The 19,552-nt window shown below is 38.9% G+C and overlaps 1 protein-coding gene across 1 annotated transcript in view; it reads left to right on the top strand.

The window, feature by feature from the left end:
- LOC131540824 (uncharacterized) overlaps positions 1-19,552 on the top strand; it is a 30,201-nt gene that overhangs the window by 3,365 nt on the left and 7,284 nt on the right. Inside the window, exons 3-4 of the mRNA XM_058776082.1 lie at positions 6,881-7,156; positions 7,274-7,585. Coding sequence (XP_058632065.1) covers positions 6,881-7,156; positions 7,274-7,585 — 588 coding nt within the window. The remainder of the gene's footprint in view (positions 1-6,880; positions 7,157-7,273; positions 7,586-19,552) is intronic.

Genomic DNA, 19,552 nt, shown 5'->3' with positions numbered 1-19,552 from the left:
TTGAAAAGCCAAAAGCCACCTGTGCGGCGCACTTTCTAACCCTTTGTACCTTATTTACTCGTAAATAAATAATAATAATAATCTACATATTACCTGAAGTGCACATAGCAGCCCAGTGTGTTGATGCGTCATCTAATAGATTCTAAAACATTTGTAAAGTTAGTTGTTATTGCACAAAGTTGAAAATGTTGACCCCCTGGGTAAATAAAATAAATAATAAAAAAATATTAGACATTTATTGATTCATTTTTTTATTTTTTATTTTTGGTTTTTAAAACTGTCAATGTAAAACGAAACACAAAATATTCTAAGAAAATTTGCATTTGGACAATTTTGTTGAATAATTACGGACAAATCAAGTAACATAATTCTATTTGCTAATTTAGTTGTTATGGTTGTCCATTTATTTTATGATTGTACAAAACTATTTTGGTGTGATTTGCCTTTTTTCATTTTATTGTCAAGATTTTAATTAATGAATTAATTAATTTAGAGTACACTGTTGACTTCAAAAATTGGTATATTGTGAAATTACTCATTATATACAGTGAGGAAAATAAGTATTTGAACACCCTGCTATTTTGCAAGTTCTCCCACTTAGAAATCATGGAGGGGTCTGAAATTGTCATCGTAGGTGCATGTCCACTGTGAGAGACATAATCTAAAAAAAAAAATCCAGAAATCACAATGTATGATTTTTTAACTATTTATTTGTATGATACAGCTGCAAATAAGTATTTGAACACCTGAGAAAATCAATGTTAATATTTGGTACAGTAGCCTTTGTTTGCAATTACAGAGGTCAAACGTTTCCTGTAGTTTTTCACCAGGTTTGCACACACTGCAGGAGGGATTTTGGCCCACTCCTCCACACAGATCTTCTCTAGATCAGTCAGGTTTCTGGCCTGTCGCTGAGAAACACGGAGTTTGAGCTCCTCCAAAGATTCTCTATTGGGTTTAGGTCTGAGACTGGCTAGGCCACGCCAGAACCTTGATATGCTTCTTACAGAGCCACTCCTTGGTTATCCTCGGGTCATTGTCATGTTGGAAGACCCAGCCTCGACCCATCTTCAATGCTCTAACTGAGGGAAGGAGGTTGTTCCCCAAAATCTCACAATACATGGCCCCGGTCATCCTCTCCTTAATACAGTGCAGTCGCCCTGTCCCATGTGCAGAAAAACACCCCAAAGATGATGCTACCACCCCATGCTTCACAGTAGGGATGGTGTTCTTGGATGGTACTCATCATTCTTCTTCCTCCAAACACGTTTAGTGGAATTATGACCAAAAGTTCTATTTTGGTCTCATCTGACCACATGACTTTCTCCCATGACTCCTCTGGATCATCCAAATGGTCATTGGCAAACTTAAGTCGGGCCTGGACATGTGCTGGTTTAAGCAGGGGAACCTTCCGTGCCATGCATGATTTCAAACCATGACGCCTTAGTGTATTACCAACAGTAACCTTGGAAACGGTGGTCCCAGCTCTTTTCAGGTCATTGACCAGCTCCTCCCGTGTAGTTCTGGGCTGATTTCTCACCTTTCTTAGGATCATTGAGACCCCACGAGGTGAGATCTTGCATGGAGCCCCAGTCCGAGGGAGATTGACAGTCATGTTTAGCTTCTTCCATTTTCTAATGATTGCTCCAACAGTGGACCTTTTTTCACCAAGCTGCTTGGCAATTTCCCCGTAGCCCTTTCCAGCCTTGTGGAGGTGTACAATTTTGTCTCTAGTGTCTTTGGACAGCTCTTTGGTCTTGGCCATGTTAGTAGTTGGATTCTTACTGATTGTATGGGGTGGACAGGTGTCTTTATGCAGCTAACGACCTCAAACAGGTGCATCTAATTTAGGATAATAAATGGAGTGGAGGTGGACATTTTAAAGGCAGACTAACAGGTCTTTGAGGGTCAGAATTCTAGCTGATAGACAGGTGTTCAAATACTTATTTGCAGCTGTATCATACAAATAAATAGTTAAAAAATCATACATTGTGATTTCTGGATTTTTTTTTTAGATTATGTCTCTCACAGTGGACATGCACCTACGATGACAATTTCAGACCCCTCCATGATTTCTAAGTGGGAGAACTTGCAAAATAGCAGGGTGTTCAAATACTTATTTTCCTCACTGTATATGGAAAATTCCTTATCCATTCTTTTTTTTTTATCCACAAATTTTAAAATAGAATTAGGTAAATGGACGTGATTTTCTTATCGTTTTCCCTACTTTTATTTTTTTTTAATCGTTTTTGCTTATTATTGTATTTGTTTTGATGTCATTTATTGCCCTTGTTCGTTGTTCTAAAGATTGCAATAAAAAAATGGGGTAAACTTACCTAAATAAATGTCAAATATCTTTTTATTATTTATTTTTAAAACTGTCAGTGCAAAACAACAAAACAAAACATTCTATGAAAATTAGCATTTTGACAATTTAGTTGAACAATGACTGACAAATCAAGATATAGAATTCTAGTCAAAGAGACACATCTAAATACACTGAATAAATACACTATATCTTTCTATGAATTATATACAGGCCTATATTGTAATCAAATGGGCCTACATCAATCAATTTTAATTTTGTGCTTTTAAATCTGTGATATTTGATTGGTTCTCGCGTACCACCGCTCTGCACATTTATTTCTCTTATCGCTTCAGACGTTTGTTCTATTCGACTGTAAGTGCCCTGCGAAGTGGACATCACAGGATATTCCGCCATGATTCCAGTTCGAAGCCAATGTATGGACGTTTCTTTCTTTTCTTTTAATTAATGCTCAAAAATCAAGAATAAAACACATAGAATAATACAACCATCAACATAAAAATGATAAACAATAATAACAAAAAGTAGAAACAGATAAAGAATAGGAAAAAAGTAGGAAAAGGGGGTGTTTAATACATTACAAACTGAAAAAAATAAATAAAATTGAGACTTACATGTTATTAAAGAAAGGCAAAGAGTTACAGACAGATAAAGTTAAGGCTTTTTTGTTCTTAGACAACTGGATTAATGAAAGGTATTGCTCAAATTCTTTTATAAAAACAAAAAAGAGAGGTCTAGAGTTTGAATACTTGCATCTGTGAATGTGAAATTTTGCAAGAAGCAAAATCAGATTCGCTACATAAAAATGTTTTCTTTTAGATTGTTCATACTCAACAAAACCCAACATTACATCCTTTCAGAACAGAATGTTACTCCTAATGAAACTTAAAACATCTTGCCAAAATTTCTTTGTAAATGGACAGTTCCAAAAGAGATGAACAGCAGTTTCAACAGAGTCATCACAGAAAGAGCAACTGGAGGAAATATCACTTTCACTTCATGTAGGCCTAATGCTTTGCAGGATAGAACTTATTAATTATTTTGTAGGAAATCTCATTTACTTTGTTAGTTAGTAGAAAAGTATGAGGAAGCATCCACACTTTTTGTATGGCCGTTTCTCAATAAATATGCGTTCTTCAGCGATCTTGCGCCCTTGTGTTCTCATTCTATGTCATCATCAACCGTCGAAGTTCTGTTTCCAGTTCTCAAGAACGCAAGTACAGAGGACGCATGCAAGTGCCCGGATGTGGTCTTGAAATTGAGGATGCATCAAGTGCAGACCTGAGAGAGAACGTGCCCCCTCAGATTTTTGAGCCAAGTGTATTTTGAATGCAGCTTCCAAAAGACAAAAAAATAGCCGATTAATATTCTCTATATTTAATACAATCACACCGGCGTGATTAGATCATTCAGTGCGTCATATTATCAGCTGCTAAATTCAAATCTGCGTTCGCTGGTTGGCGCTGAGCGTTCATACAGCACTGCGCATTATAACCAATCACACACGATGCTGTTGAGCTTATGAATGCAATGACCAATCAGAGGCTTTCAGATGAGTCACCGCTAAAATGCCGGTGTTTTTATGTTATGGCATGACACCCGTACCTGTTAATTAAGTAAACAGACAGGTTTTTATGCATAGTTAATAGATTACTAGGTTACTTTGACCATCAGGTGAAAATCAAGATATTTCATGATATAGTTAATGCATTTGGGTTTTAATAAGTTATGACATTTGTTTGTAATGTCATGTTATATTTATTGTTCATTGGCTGCTGCTTATGCTGAGACTATGCGGTCAGTTAAGCAAGAACTCAGCACATCTCAGTTCTCACAAGGATGCGTTCTGTGTTCTCGCGTTCTTCTGAGTTCGTTCTTCCAAGGAATCCTTTCAAGACTGGTCTCCACGAGAACACAAGTCCGTTTTCTGCGTTCTTGGAATTGAGAAACGCTTATATTCCATTCAAAGGGTATCGTGCTGCGTCCTAATTCGCCTACTTATACTATGCCCTAAAAGTATGTACTCTTTTTGTGGAAAAAAAAGTACATACTTTTGAGTATGTAGCAGAATAGTAGGCAAGCTTTGGGACATAGCTACTACTTCGTCATAGCTGCTTCTTTAACGGACGCTCTGTTGCTTAGTTGCATGCATCCTGTAGCTGTTTAAACTGCCCTGTCAATCATCTTGTCACAGTTAACATCATCCACATTTCGTTTAATTTGATTTCCTAACGTACTGTAGAGAAATAAAGAAGCACATCGCGGGTCTTTCATGCCGAGAACTCTGCTCATGTGTTTGCATATTAATGAAGTTAATGACCAAACGTATCATTATAAAAGTTCACAGTGTTGCTGCAGATGAAATATAACGTGGATAACATTAAATAAATATTTTTTCATCAGGTTAAACACTGATTATTTATCACTCAAATCCCTTTCTCTACCTGTCCGTCGGTCGCGCATATCCACCATGTTTTCATGTAGTTTAACACTTTTTATGCGTGTTTGTAGCTCTAATCGAATCCTCGTCCCCAGCGCAATGTGTTGTGGGAAATATTAGCCGTTGTGTGCATTGATCTACACTTCGAATTCTAACCGGAAGTAGTAGACCATCCGGGAATCTTTGGCATACTTTTTTAAACATATTTGGGACATAGCCTACTAATTCTATTTTCGAATACTATTTAGGACTGATAGTGCGAGACGTAAATTTAAATAATATTTATTTACAGAGGTATATTATGTCACACTTCTCTAGTAAGTTTCGTCTGAGTGTGAAGAAGCTGCAGGCTGTGGTAGCGCAAGTATGTGAATGAATGTTCCGAAGTGAAGTAAACTTCAGCGGATTTCTCCTACTCGAGTAATGGACACTGTGTAGGGGTCATGTCAATCGGTACACAGTTCATGCACGGAGCTCACCTCTAATGAGCTGGTTATCTAATGCTGGTAAACAAAGAGAGACGTGCAAAATATGCAGAGCGGTGGTACGCGATGACTGGAATTGAGAACCACAGGCCTAATATATAGTGCTCAAAAGTAACAGGCCTATGAATTATTACATCTATTACAAGATGTGAGAAACATGCAGAAGTTTTATATTATTATGAAAACAAAATAAAAAATAAATAAATCAAAATAGTTCCCTTATGCATTAGCCCACACATTTCCTGAAGGAGGTTTACGGTCATTGTCTCCATTGGCCAGATGTGATTCATTTACATAACAAATATTAATTTCTTACTCTTAACTTTACATTTTCAATTTATTGTCTATTCAAATTTCCAAGTGTTGTCATTCAGTTGTAATTTATTGGCTCATGAGTATTAATTACAATGTCCAGGAAAGCAACAACGAGAAGGCATCACCAAGAAATATGATTTGGACATTCATTATGACATATGAAGCAAGCGTTTGAGTCACAATACAACCTTCAAAATGTTCTGTATGACTAACATGAAATATAATGTTTGTTAAATTGTTTCAGTATAGCCATGAAGATTTATTGGATTCTTGCACTATTTCTAACTGGTAGGTCACTTTATTTTCTTTTAATGCAATTTAATATTTCTATAATAAAAGAATGCTTTTGTGCAAATTATTATTTAACTGCACTGTTTTTGCTTTGCACAACTATCAAATTGTTCAACGAACAGACATTTGTCTCAACTCAGTCCCTGGCATGGGCGGCGCTAGGGAAGGGCTAGCAGGTGCTCCAGCACCCCCAAGAAAAACCAAAGCACCCCCATAAAAAATGAAATAAAATAAAAACATTTGACTCATTACACATGCATAACTACTGCAATGCAATACAACGCCACGTGATTTGCAGTCGCACGTAATGTCAGCATTTTCTTTTAAAAATGGATTGGTTCCTTTTGTGCCAAGTAGGCCTGCCCCCGACTAAAGATTTTTCTAGTCAACTAGTCGCACGTTTATATTAAATTGATTAGTATGATAACCTACTTAACCATCCTTTAATATAGGCATTTAGGCGTATTATAGCCTATTCCGCGCTCAAACGCAAGCATAAAGCTTGCCGCAAAGCACCGGCTAATGATTATGAATGCATCGGGGAAAAGAGAACATTTTAATTAGGCTATGTATTAATAAACTAGTGCTTTCTCAGTCAGTGTTGGCCGCAAAGATGAAGTTGCCGAATGCCGGCGCTGACTCGCCATCTCCACAGTAATGAACATGCCTTTAATAGAGAAATGCACCTATACGGATTATATATAGAGATTTTATTATTCATATTTAAAAAAAATAACAACAACCACAAACTGTTTTGGTCATATTTACTATTATTTGCCCAGCTCCCCCTGTCATTGATGCTGCATCCCCTCAGCATCTGCGTTCAAAATTCTCTGGCGCTGCCCCTGGGGCTTTCCTGACACTCATAGTGAAATATGTGTCTGTTGTCAAATAGCTTAATCAGAGCAGTACTGAATAAAGCTTTTTTAATCATGCTTTTATGATTTCTATGTTATTTTTGCAAATTATTTGCAAACTTATGTGGTATTTAAGGCATTTATAATGTTTTTGTTATTTTCACAGGCGTTTCCTCTGTTTCTGTGGTTCTGAATCACCCGACATCACTTCACTGCGGCTGTGGTGAAAACGTCATATGGAGGAAGACCTTACCCATAGAAGCAACTGTTGCTGAATGCCAAAAGAAGAAATGCATCATAAAAGAAAGTCTTCGGGAAAGATTTGCAGTCACGCGTGAAAAAAACTACTCTCTATTTCTCAAGTCAGCAAAATACAATGACCTGGGGCAATACGAGTGCAGCTGTGACGGCTTTATCAAGCAAGTTAACCTGGAGCTTGTAGGTGAGTGTTTGTTTGCCTCACATTAGAGACGCTTTAGAACATGCATTATAGCACGTGTAGTTGAACCTACTGTGAGTAGCCTAATATAAGTTAAGTTTTAAATTGTTTTCCCCATAGTTCCTATAAACGTGACAGCTGCTGAGCTGGGGAACGTCACTCTCCCGTGTTATGCGGATACTCAAAGCGGTGTCAGGGATGTGACGTGGCTCCATAATGAACAAAACGCTCTTCACTTCACTGAAAATGGAGCCACAACCCCAGGCGATGGTTATGAGGACAGAGTATCGCTGACAAACGACGGATTCAGAGACGGAGATGTGTCTCTGACCATCACTGGTGTCCAGAAGAGAGACGCGGGATTATACCGCTGCTTCGTTCAGGAGGAAAATACTAAAGGATACCCACACGCCTACATGCTGCATGTCAACGGTAAGACCTCATCATCAGGGGCGTGGCATTCCGTCCATATAAGCTGTGAATGCACTGCATACCCAGGCCGTCTGCGAGAATGAGTTTACGGGCTAATTAATATAAACATGATTATAAGTTGATACCTTATCATTTGAGATGTGACTTAAAGCTTAATAAAGCATTGGGAATAAGTATGTAAAATGATTTATGAAAAACAGTGGTAATTTTCTGTAAATCTATGTCAGTGACGGAATATACCGGGTAGGCGGATTCTCCAGTAGCCCCTCACTGCAGAACAAAAGATCCAGGGGGCGGAGTTGGATCCACATCCAGGGGGTGGAGATTGGTAGGTTTAGGGGTGGAGATGGGTAGGTTTAGGGGTGGGGATGGGTGGGTTTATGGATCAGTGGGTGGAGACGGGTAGGTTTAGGTCTATGTAAGGTGGGAGGAGTTGGATCTAGATCCAACTCCACCCCCTGGATCTTGTGTTCTGCAGTGAGGACCATCTCGGATTCTCCGCAGCTTTGGTGCCTCCTCTGTTTCTATGAATCGGTGTTCTCAGTGTTTTGCTGGCACGCGGCTGATTTCATGCACGAGGTAAGCTGTCCGCGAAGCGCCCGCCCAAGCGGAAAAATGCGCTGTTGCTGCCCAGGCCAGGGGCGTAATAAAATAAAATAATAAAAAGCTGTGCTTTTATCACAGAATAAAATATAAATGTAAGCAGTGTTCCATGTACTACTATTCAGCCGCGGCGATAACGTAACGGAAAATAATGGCAAAAAAACAAGTCTTTCACTAAACTGTGCACGATGGTTGTACGCGCACGCAGCGCGCCCAGTGTAGTCGGCTTCATTATCAAGGTCTCAGGTTACATATGTAACCATGGTTCCCCGAGTAGGCAACGAGACACTGCGTCAGCGTGACCCACGTCTGAAGCATATATACAAAAACACCACATGTTGGCCGGCGACAGCCTATGACGTCACTACCGGCACGACCACAGTATAAAGGGGCGCCGGGAAAATATGTCATTCACTTCTTCCTCTGAAGCTTGCGTCCGAAGCATCGCACCGAGCCTAGAGGACGCAGTGTCTTGTTCCCTACTCAGGGAACCATGGTTACATATGTAACCTGAGACGTTCCCTTTTGAAGGAAATTCGAACTGCGTCCTCTAGGGGTCGCTATGGGGAACGGAATACCCACGACACCATGCTGAGGGGAGTGCAAGCCATGCACAAAAAGGCTAGCACTAAGTACCAACTCTACTCAGCTAAGGGAGTTGCCCCTGGGACGGTTCGACGGCTGTCAGTGACATTATCCCCTTCGGCTAAAAACCTGAGCTGCATACCCCAGAACTTACCTGTTAAGGGCCGGGCCTCCTGGACCCAGAGATTCCTTTAAGGAGATACGACCAAGCGCCTAGGATAGTAACTAGGTCTTGGCCTGTCACCCAGGGGCTACTGCTTGCTCTGCATGAGTTCACTGAAGGAATTGCTTCAACAGATCCTTGGTAGCAACACCCTGTTAAAGTCAGTATCACTGGGGATTCATAGGTAGAGTGGGGCCCAAGGTGAAAACCGGGACCTGACTGACTCAAAGAAAGGGCACGAAGCCGCAGCGCATAACCCATACCATACAGGATTTTAGAAAGATCGCAAAATACTTGGTGTGCGATCTTACCACAATGTGGCTTTCAGAAAGTACACAGAGACTAGCATGCGCATGCGCATGCACACTTACCATAACATGGATTTGAAACACCGTTCTGGAGAGCAGAGAACCCAACTCTCAGCATGAGAGGGAACTCAGACGCTCAGAAGGGAGCGGCATGCTCATAGGTGACCCTCATGGTGAGGGGAGCAAAGCCAGCTCGACCCACAAGGAGAGCATATGGGACACAGAGCTCTGGGGGAGCAGAGAACTCAACTCTCAGCATGAGAGGGAACTCAGACGCTCAGAAGGGAGCTGCATGCTCATAGGTGACCCTCTATGATGAGGGGAGCAATGCTAACTCTACCAACAAGGAGAGCAACCCAACAGGGAGGCATAGAGAGGCCTAACAACCTGAGGCTGCTGATGACAGAGCTCTGGAGAGCGGAGAACCCAACTCTCAGTATGAGAGGGATCTCAGACGCTCAGATGGGAGCAGCATGCTCATAGGTTACCCTCTATGGTAAGGGGAGCCATGCTAGCTTGACCAACAAGGGGGGGGGGGGTGTCTATCACAGAGCTCTGGGGAACGAAGAACTCAACTCTCAGAAAGAGAGGGAACTCAGACGCTCAGAAGGGAGTGGCATGCTCAAAGGTGGCCCTCTAAGGTGAGGGGAGCAAAGCTAGCTCGACCACTGGCCTAAAAAAACGGTAAGCCCTCCAGAGAAGCTGCCACAAAACTTTTGGGCTATTTACTTAAACCCTAGCAGGGGAGACACACACTCTAGGCAAGGGCTCAGGGAGATTGCTACTTAAAAACCCTCGGAAGGGGAGCAGTCCCTAAGCTAGCACATAGATATCCTCAGATAGCCATGCACCTTCTCAAACCAAGAAACTGAAGTAAAAAGACCCGCAGGTCTTGGAACTGCAGTGTTGCAAGAGTGGAACACATAAATACCAGTGAACCGTAGAACTGGATCGTACTCACCCATCCATGGTTCCTGCGCATGAGAACAGTCCCGGAGGCGAAATCCGAAGAGTTGGGTCCAGACCATCAGTTAGGTAGTTTCTATGAAACATAGAACTTAACCAAAACATCATAAGTCCAGCATAGAGACTGCAATGATTTTAAAGCGCAGGTTTCTAACTTGGTCCCCACCCAACCTCGGTCAGGTGGAATGAAACGGTGGTTGCAGGGGAATTAGAGAGGGGAAGATAAGGGTAGATGACAGGCCCCCCGAGGAAAGGGAGTAGATGTTCAATTCTTACTCTGGTCCGGACGAGAGCGTTGAGAAGGCCTCGTCTGGATCACCTCCCTCAGGTCTTGCCTACCTCTCTTTGACCCGCGCCTACCTCTAGCCCTAACCGCAGGCGGGGGAGGGGCATGAGTTGCGACACTAGCCTTCTGTGCCCATCTCTGATCCCCAGATGGGCCAGGACCCCTGCATTGTTCGGGCTCAGACCTGGACCTTCTTGGAATGAAGGTTTTGAAGGCCGCTGAGCGTGCCTTCACCTCTCTAAATTTCTCAAAAAGCTCGGAAGGCGAGACTGGAGCATCGAGAAGAAAGCCCTTCTCTTTCTTCCCAACATCTGCCAGATTCACCCACAGATGTCTCTCTGTTACCACCATGGCCGCCATAGACCTGCCCATAGCAGTGGTGGCCTGCTTAGTGGCACGGAGAGCCAAATCCGTGGTGCGGCGCAGCTCAGCTACTTCATCAGGTGACAAGCCCTGACCCTTATCCAGGTCCTTCAGCAGATCAGCCTGGTATGCCTGAAGCACCGTTTTTAAAAAAAAATTTTATTCCATCGTGTGCAACGAAGCGACAGCCTGACCTGCTGCTGCGTATGCCCTGCCATTTAAGCGAGATGTTTCCTGAAGGGGCTTAGATGGCAAGGAGGGAGCCTTGAGAGAGGATGTCTCGCCCACAGAGAGATAGCTGGCCAGCGTCTCTTCCACAGGGGGCATCCCCTCATAGCCGTTTTCACGCATCCCCTCAATGCTAGCATAACTAGTATGCTGAAACCTATAAATGCGAGAGGAAAACGGCTTTTTTCCATTCCCTCTCAACCTCCGCATGGAGATCAGGAAGAAATGGAAGGCTCACTCGAGCTGGGGGGCTATGGCCAGAAAGATAACGCTCATCGAGACGACCCCGCGGCGCCACCATCTTGGCCCGCTTCCACGGCAAGCCTCGCCGTGGCGCGTTCCATAACCTCCAACAGTTCGTCATACGCAGGGCAGGAGGATTGAGAGGGCTCAGTCTCAACTTCTTCGCCCTCAGACATCTCCTGCTCTTCCTGGGCATAACCCAGCAGAGCACTAGCCGCTGGATCAGATGGTGTCAGAGAGATCGCATCATCATCATCCAGCGACTCACTCTCGTTCGCGGCCGACGAGCGCGAGAAGGAAAGCCCCCTCTCTAACTCATGAGCCAGCTCCGCCTGCGAGCCCCACAAGCTCATTCTCCTCCGTGCCTCCGTCACTTTATTTTGATGGTCCCTTTAATACATTCTATTGACTATAAGTAATGTTGCACCTACATTCCTACTGACTCTCATTAGAGTGTTAGTAATGTATTAGTTGACTGGTAGGGTTAGGGTTAGATTAAGTTGACACGTTCTTGCAAAGTTGCTTATAGTCAGTAGAATATCTGTTGGGAGACCAACACAATAAGGAGTTAGTAGATATGAAGCAGACAGTCTACTAATACTCTTATGAGAGTTTGTTGACATGTAGTTGCAACATTACTTAGTGTCAACAGAATGTTCAATAGGGACCATCAAAATAAAGTGTTACCTTATACTTATTACAAATTATTTATAGTTCAAATTAATGCTGTTCTTTAACTTTGTATTCATCAAATAATCCTGAAAAAGTTAAAGTATCACAGTTTCCACAAAAATAACAAAAACAGTTTTCAGTATTGATAACAATAAGAACCATAAAGTAATAATTGATCATAAATAATACCTGATAATAATTAAGCAGCAAAACAGCATATTAGAGTAATTTCTGAAGGATCATGTGACACTGAAGACTGAAGCAATGATGCTGAAAATTCCGCTTTAATCACAGAAATAAACGACATTTTAAAATATCTTTAACAGAAAACCACTATTTTAAGTATAATATTTCATATTATTATTTTTTACTGTATTTTTGATCATATAAATTCAGCATTCTTTCAAAAAATAAATAAATATAAAGTCAATTTGTAGGCTTATATAAAATAATTCATGTGAAATAGCAAATTATATTTTTATTATAGCCTAATATATGTCACTTTCCTAATCATGGCACTTGAAAGTGAAAGTCTTCCGATTAACATTGTTACGTAACATTGTTAGCCAGTAGCTACGTTTGAGAATGATATTTTAGGCTTATAACGTATTTTTTTTGTTTGTTTGTTTTGTTTTGTTTTTTGTAGCCTATGTTTGTTTTTTTAAACATTTTCTTAGACACGTGAAATTACAGAAGAAAGCCTGGATTTACAAACATTCACTTTTATCTTATGTTGTGATGAAAAATAATGTCTGTCGTTTAACATTTTTTTATATCGTGTTAGCAAATATTACTGAATTGTCTCGTCATGTTTAGCTGCTTACATTTTACCTCAGCTCACATTCAAGTGCGGTGCAGCTCAGCTCTGTGAACGGTAAATCCCGCCTTCTTTGATTGGCTATTTTAAACATTTTGACATTGACGAGTGCTTTTGAGCCGCTGCACTGATCCAGAGCACGCTAAATTAATTAGAATGTTTGACTCAAGTGAGCAGTTTGTCTGGGCTGATTGACCAATATAGGCTATGTAGGCTACATTTACTATAATTCATTCTTTATATATTTTTGCCAGATGGCCAATCTGCCCCTGCAGTAAACTGTAGCACATGTTGTACACCTTCAAACGTGTGACTGTCAAATTTTATTTGTAACCATTTTTTATGTGTACTGCATGTTTGCAGAACTGAGAATGACTGCCTGGAAACTGCTGTAGTACTGTATACTGTAATGAAATTTGACCAAATGTGCAGAGGATGCTGAATTTAATCAATCAGATCATCACACACTGAGATATGAGTCTGCATGTGTTCACACTGTCTGGCGGCCATTTTGAAAGCTGTCTGAAAACTTTCACCAAAAGAGGAGCCCTTTAAATGTGCATTTTTTAGATGTTTAAACCTATATTTTGGGTAAATTTCACTACTTATTGTAAAATTAAGAGATTAATGTTTAGACTTTTGCATATTATAACCTGGAACTTGGATGTGGGAAATAATTACATTAGATCCAAAAGATAGTTTTAGCAGCACAGCGCAGATGCTACAGAACACAGTTAGCTGACTAGCTGTATAAGATCGTGTGCTACGCTAACATATTACTTCACAGGCTTTACTGGCTTGTACTTTTACATCCATAATATTATACATTGACAGTTTATTGCTGGTCTGTGGTTTTACAGTGCTGTAATTTTTGAAGATTTCATATTATTGTAAAGTGAGCTTAAAGGGTGCACGACTATGAAAATCACACAGCTTCAGTGTGACATCAATAAGAAAAAGTACAATTTCATAGATATTGTTAATAATAGTTGTTCATATTAAAATATGTATGAACTTAATACATGACATAGACTATTTATTTAGCAAAATCCTGTCATTTTAATAAATATTACATGAAATGTATTAAAAATTGTTGCTGCTCCAATTAAGTTCAGTGTGCTCTCTTTAAGCTCTTCCACATTGAACGTCTGTAAATACTTCATAAACAGACTTTAAATATTAACTGATGGTTGTCACTTTAAGTTAATCGATTTTTTTATGGATTCTGTCAACTCAAATCTGTAGACTGGCTCTGATCTTTGGTCTAACATCAACTTCTCCAGACTGTAAATATGAGGAAAATTGGGGTAAAAATCGTGTGTATTCCAGCCTTAAGAGACTATAGATGAGTTTACAACCATTTAACAAGAGGTTCATAATGAGGCTAGTTTCTGTGTTCATTCCCATGAATTAAATGTTTCATTGCTTTATTTCATTTGATTTCTGAATGTGTTATTTAGCTGAACGTGGACTATAGATGTTGATGTGCTTAGATGACACTTCACTATGAATATATAACTGATCGACTTGAATGCCTTGTTGCTTGATTTTGGTGTTCTGTTTTTTTGTGATTGACTTCGTACCTTCAAAAAATATATATTTTTACAATTATTCTTTAAAAATGTTCCTTAAAATAAACAAGATTTTAAAAAATAAAACACGTGAGCTTAATGGGAACAGGGGTGTGCTTAAAGAATACAAAAATATACCCATTAAGCACAGCCAGACTTTTAGAATTTTATGATGTATATCTTAATAGAAATGCTTTTGTCATTTAAAATAAAATTAAATATTTTTGTGTGACAGATTAATATTTTATTTTAACATAACTTTTTGTACTGAAACCAATATCTTGTGCACTAAAAATGTCTCAATGTAGATTTTGGTGAGCTTAAAAGGTACGTTTACCCTAAGTATAAAACCCATGTACACTCTAAAAATGGCTGGGTTAAAAATAACCCAATTGGCAACCCAGCGCTGGGTAAATATTGGACAGAACACTAAAGTAACCCAAGAGAAAACCCAAGATATAGTCATTTTTACGTGTTTGCATTTTTGTGTTTCTGGGTTATTCTTGCTGGGTTATTCTTATAATTTTGCCTATGCTTAACAAGACAATCACAAATTAATAAATAATGAAGAATACAGGTTATTTAGACTGTTAAAAATTCATTTTAATGCCAACTGACATTCACAAATGTGTTAAATTTTGTACCAATAACAAACGACATGCAATTTTCTTTTTCTTTTTTTTCCAGCAAATGCAAAAATCACAGAAATACAGTTGCAGTAAATAAGAAAATTAGTTCTCAATGACACATGTCCCTTTAACTGTTTGACTATTACAATTTGACATGTTCAACTATTTAAATACACAGTGAAATGACATTGACAATTAAAATGTAAAAAGACAGCGAATGCAAAATCATTTAAAAATGTCCTAAAATTTATATCAAGTATATAAAGACTCCTAGGTAGATGCGCACTGCTTAGGGTAAAGGGATAGTTCACCCAAAAATGAAAATTCTGTCATTAATTACCCTCATGTCGTTACAAACCCGTAATACCTTCGTTCATCTTCGGAACACAAGTTAAGATATTTTAGATGAAATCCCAGAGCTTTCAGACCAGGCTGAGTAATTAATTTTCATTTTTGTGTGAACTATCGTCAAACACTTAGAAAGCTTTGAAGCAAAGATGTACAGCTGAGAGCAGTGTGCTTTGCTATAGAGCCTGTGGAAGGATATTCCAGACAATTTTCAAAAGGAATTGCAAATTATATTTTCAATTGTGTTTTCCACATGTGACAAATTGTGACATAATCCAAACACAATTGCAAATCTTGCATTACTGTTTGCATTTTCATGAATGCACAGTGACTGCCAAATTTCAAATTGAAAAGCAAAGTCCATTTTCAACTGTATTTTCCATGTATTATGAGTAATGAGCCTGTCATATTTAAAAAATACAGCGTCAAAGCAGCTTTACAGAATTAAGTAGAAAAATAGTGTGTAATAATGCAAAAGGACAACAGTAAACACTCAATTTTCAGTTAAGGTCAGTTCATCATTGATTCATTGATTTATCGTCCAGCTCAGTTTAGTTCAAATAGTATCTGTGCTATCAAGTCAAATGGATGGGGTTTTGTGGACTCTGCTCGGTTAATGAATTCCACCATGTTTGCTCCAACCTATAAAATAAAGTAAACAATATACAGATTGTTTTAATAGCAATGATTCAGTTCAATTAACTGCGTGAAGTTCATCATGATTATGAGTTAAATTCCTGCTCTACAGAAGCTGAATATGCTATACTGGGGTGCGTTTCCCGAACAACGACTTAACTCGCTGATTAACCACCAAAGTAAGATGCATTGTTTTGGAAACTAACTAACTAGTCACGACTGTTTCCCGAACACGGTCGCATCTCCGTCGTTTGAACCATAGATATATATATATAAACACTAGATACCTCGTACGCGCTGTTGGCCAATGGAGGTCGACGTCCGCACACGGCGGCCATCTTGCCACAGGGTGCTCGCTCACTCGTAACATTGTGTTGTATGAAGCATGTACTTTTTAAATAACCATAACTTGCTCAATTATCTACCGATTTTCAAACGGTTTGATTTGTTATCAAAGTCAGAGATGTAGTTATGACACTGCATACATATGAATAATTATAACAATAGACTTCCATATGAAAATATCCTTGCACCGAACCAGTTAGGTGCAATGAATATTACACACATAAAGTATAAGTTAAATAAATATATAGGCTAATAAAACTAAGTGTACAGAATGGCGACATGACTTATACACACACACACACACACTTTTGTAACATGAATATTACTATTATAATAAAACTATTATAACTATTATAATTAAATTATTACGTTTTCTTTCTGCCGGATAACAAGCATCTCTGAACTGACCACATTTCAGCCCTCTAAGTTACTTGATATGACTTTAGAAACACAACTGAGCCCTAGTACCAGGTCTCGTAAAGCTGTGTGCAAAAGCAGATCAATACAGAATGAAAATGAGTACTTTAGACCATTATTTGCCAAGGAATGGTCATGCGTATTGTAAAATGCCCAATGGAAACTCCCCATATAGGACTTTTGGTTACCCAAAATGCAGAGGCGGACAAAGTACACAACTTCCTTACTTGAGTGAAAGTACAGATACTACTGGTCAAATACTACTCCACTACAAGTGAAAGTTGTAAAGACAGATTTTTACTCAAGTAAAAGTACGGAAGTACATGTTTTTAAAAGTACTTAAGTATCAAAAGTAAAAAGTAAATGCATTGTTTTATTGTCGCATTGTTGTATACTTACAATACCTTATGCCACTAATGCAACCTACTGAATACACTGATTAGCTTGTGTTATCTTTGGAATTAAGAGCTTTTGTGTTACCAAACCTATAGAAATGGAACAACTGAATGAAGATAATCATCTTTATTTTTGTATTTAACACCAGGAGTGTTAACTACATTGAACTCATTTTTAATACTTTTTTAAAAGTTACAAAGTTCTTTTTCAAAGAGATATTGAAGTCTATGATATGGTTCATTTTAGGCAAACAAAGCAAACATTGAAAAGAAAACAAACCTTTAATCTCTTCAGAAAACTGGATCATACTCTCTCAGTAGGCCACGGGTGTGAAGGTTGCACCAAATAACCATCTTTTTGAATTTTGCCATCAACTGATCAGTGTTCATAAAATACTCAGAAATCAGTGAACTTCACAACATGTGGCTAGGGTTGGGTATTGTTTGAATTTTATCCATTCCGATTCTGATTCTGCTTATTGATTTCAATTCTTATTGATTCCCAGTTTAGATTCCAAAGTTTTCATTTAGCCTACTTTTTGATCATTTGTTTGCACAGAAAAATAAAAAAAGCATTTATGTGCAGTGTTTTGACAATAAAATAATGTTCAGATTCGTATACTTCCCTGACCAGTTTTTAGCAGCAATTTACCAGTAGGCCAAAGTTTATATATATATATATATTAGAAAAGTGGGCAGGAATTTTTGACAGATATATTAGCCTACCATTTGTATTGCCATAGTTTAACTACAAAAATCAAACTATAGTTAATATAATGAAACTATGGTAAATTTGTGGTTACTGAAGTTTTACTACAAATAGCATATGGTTACTATAGTGAGATAATAGTAAATTTGTGGATACTGTGATTTTACTGCAAATACCATAGTTATGGTTACTATAGTAAAAACATGGTTAATTTTACAAAGGGCTTTAAAGAGTTAACACATGCCCTTTTAGAGCACTTTTAGCTATGCAGTAGCGCGGACGTTTAGTTTAGCGGGGAAGATCCCGAGGTTGCCAGATTTGCGCAAAAAAAAAAATCAGCCAAATGTCCATTCAAAGCAACTTCAGGCTTAGAAATACTGTAACGCTTGGCAACACAGGAAGGTACTGGCAGATCGCAGGCCGGATTTTCGCAGAAAAAAAGGGTTCAGTGAATCTGAAAATGCACACACTGTAAAAACTGCTAAATATAACGACTTTCTACTTGGGGACCTTGATATAAATGTAGTTGAGTAAAAAGTACGATATTTGTCTTTCAAATGTAGTGAAGTTAAAGTCGCAAGTTTCCAGAAAAAATAATACTCGAGTAAAGTACAGATACTCAAAAAGTGTACTTAAGTACAATACTCAAGTAAATTTACTTCGTTACTGTCCACCTCTGCCAAAATGCATACTGACAATAAAAGGCTTACTGTTTGGCAACCTCTTCGTGTAGAATCATAATGAAATTAAATCAAAGGTAACACTCTGATGTTACTTGTACACTATTTGGATTGTATCTAAGGGGTTCTGATATATAAAATAGAATGAATACACAAAATATGGAATAATTGCACAAAAGTCTATTTGTAAACCGATTTATGTTCGTGCTGATCACTCATCTTACCTCAGATACCTCAGAACTTGCCAGAAAGCTTCCCTGTGGCAAGATGGCCGCCCTATGATGCCGGAAGTGACTCCGCCTTAAGAGATCTAGTGTTTATATATATATCTATGGTTTGAACCACATTGGTTCAGCAACATAGGTCCATTGTTAATGACGTCACATGCATGTGTTGGAGGAATAACTTATGCCATTTAACTGATTAGAGATCTCTAAGATGCTGCTGTATTGAACATGGCACCTACTGACTAATTTACAATTTTTTGTTCCTTGTCATTTTGCTTTATTTGATTCATCGCAAGTTCCCTCTTACATCACACTCTGGGGTTCCCTTAGGCATTTATGCACATGCGCACTTTTCAAAAATGGCACTTACAAAAATACATAATTAAAATGCATTTTACATTTAGATAGAATGGAAGATAGATAGTACTGCATGTTAGCTTGCTTGTTGTGCCCAAGAGTATATGTATTTAAGCCCATATATCTTATTAACAAGAAACTATGCTTCTAACCACAGATCGAGAGCTGCAGTTCCAACCACGCAAGTTTGTGACGCTGATTGCGAACGTTCGTTTGAACTATGGTTTCGGGAAACACCGAATCGTTGAACTATGCTGGTAACGACGGAACTTGCGACCATAGTTGGCTAACGATGCTTTTGGGAAACGCACCCCTGATTGGCTGAAAGGTGTGCTTTCAAACTGTGTGATCAATAGGACGTTCCAGTCAGTATAATCACAGTTTTATATTAATATGCTGGTTATATGGAAACACACGTC

This window comes from Onychostoma macrolepis, chromosome 05 (assembly GCF_012432095.1).
Source record: "Onychostoma macrolepis isolate SWU-2019 chromosome 05, ASM1243209v1, whole genome shotgun sequence".
Classification (NCBI taxonomy): domain Eukaryota; kingdom Metazoa; phylum Chordata; class Actinopteri; order Cypriniformes; family Cyprinidae; genus Onychostoma; species Onychostoma macrolepis.
This window is presented reverse-complemented; position numbering and strand designations above follow the sequence as displayed.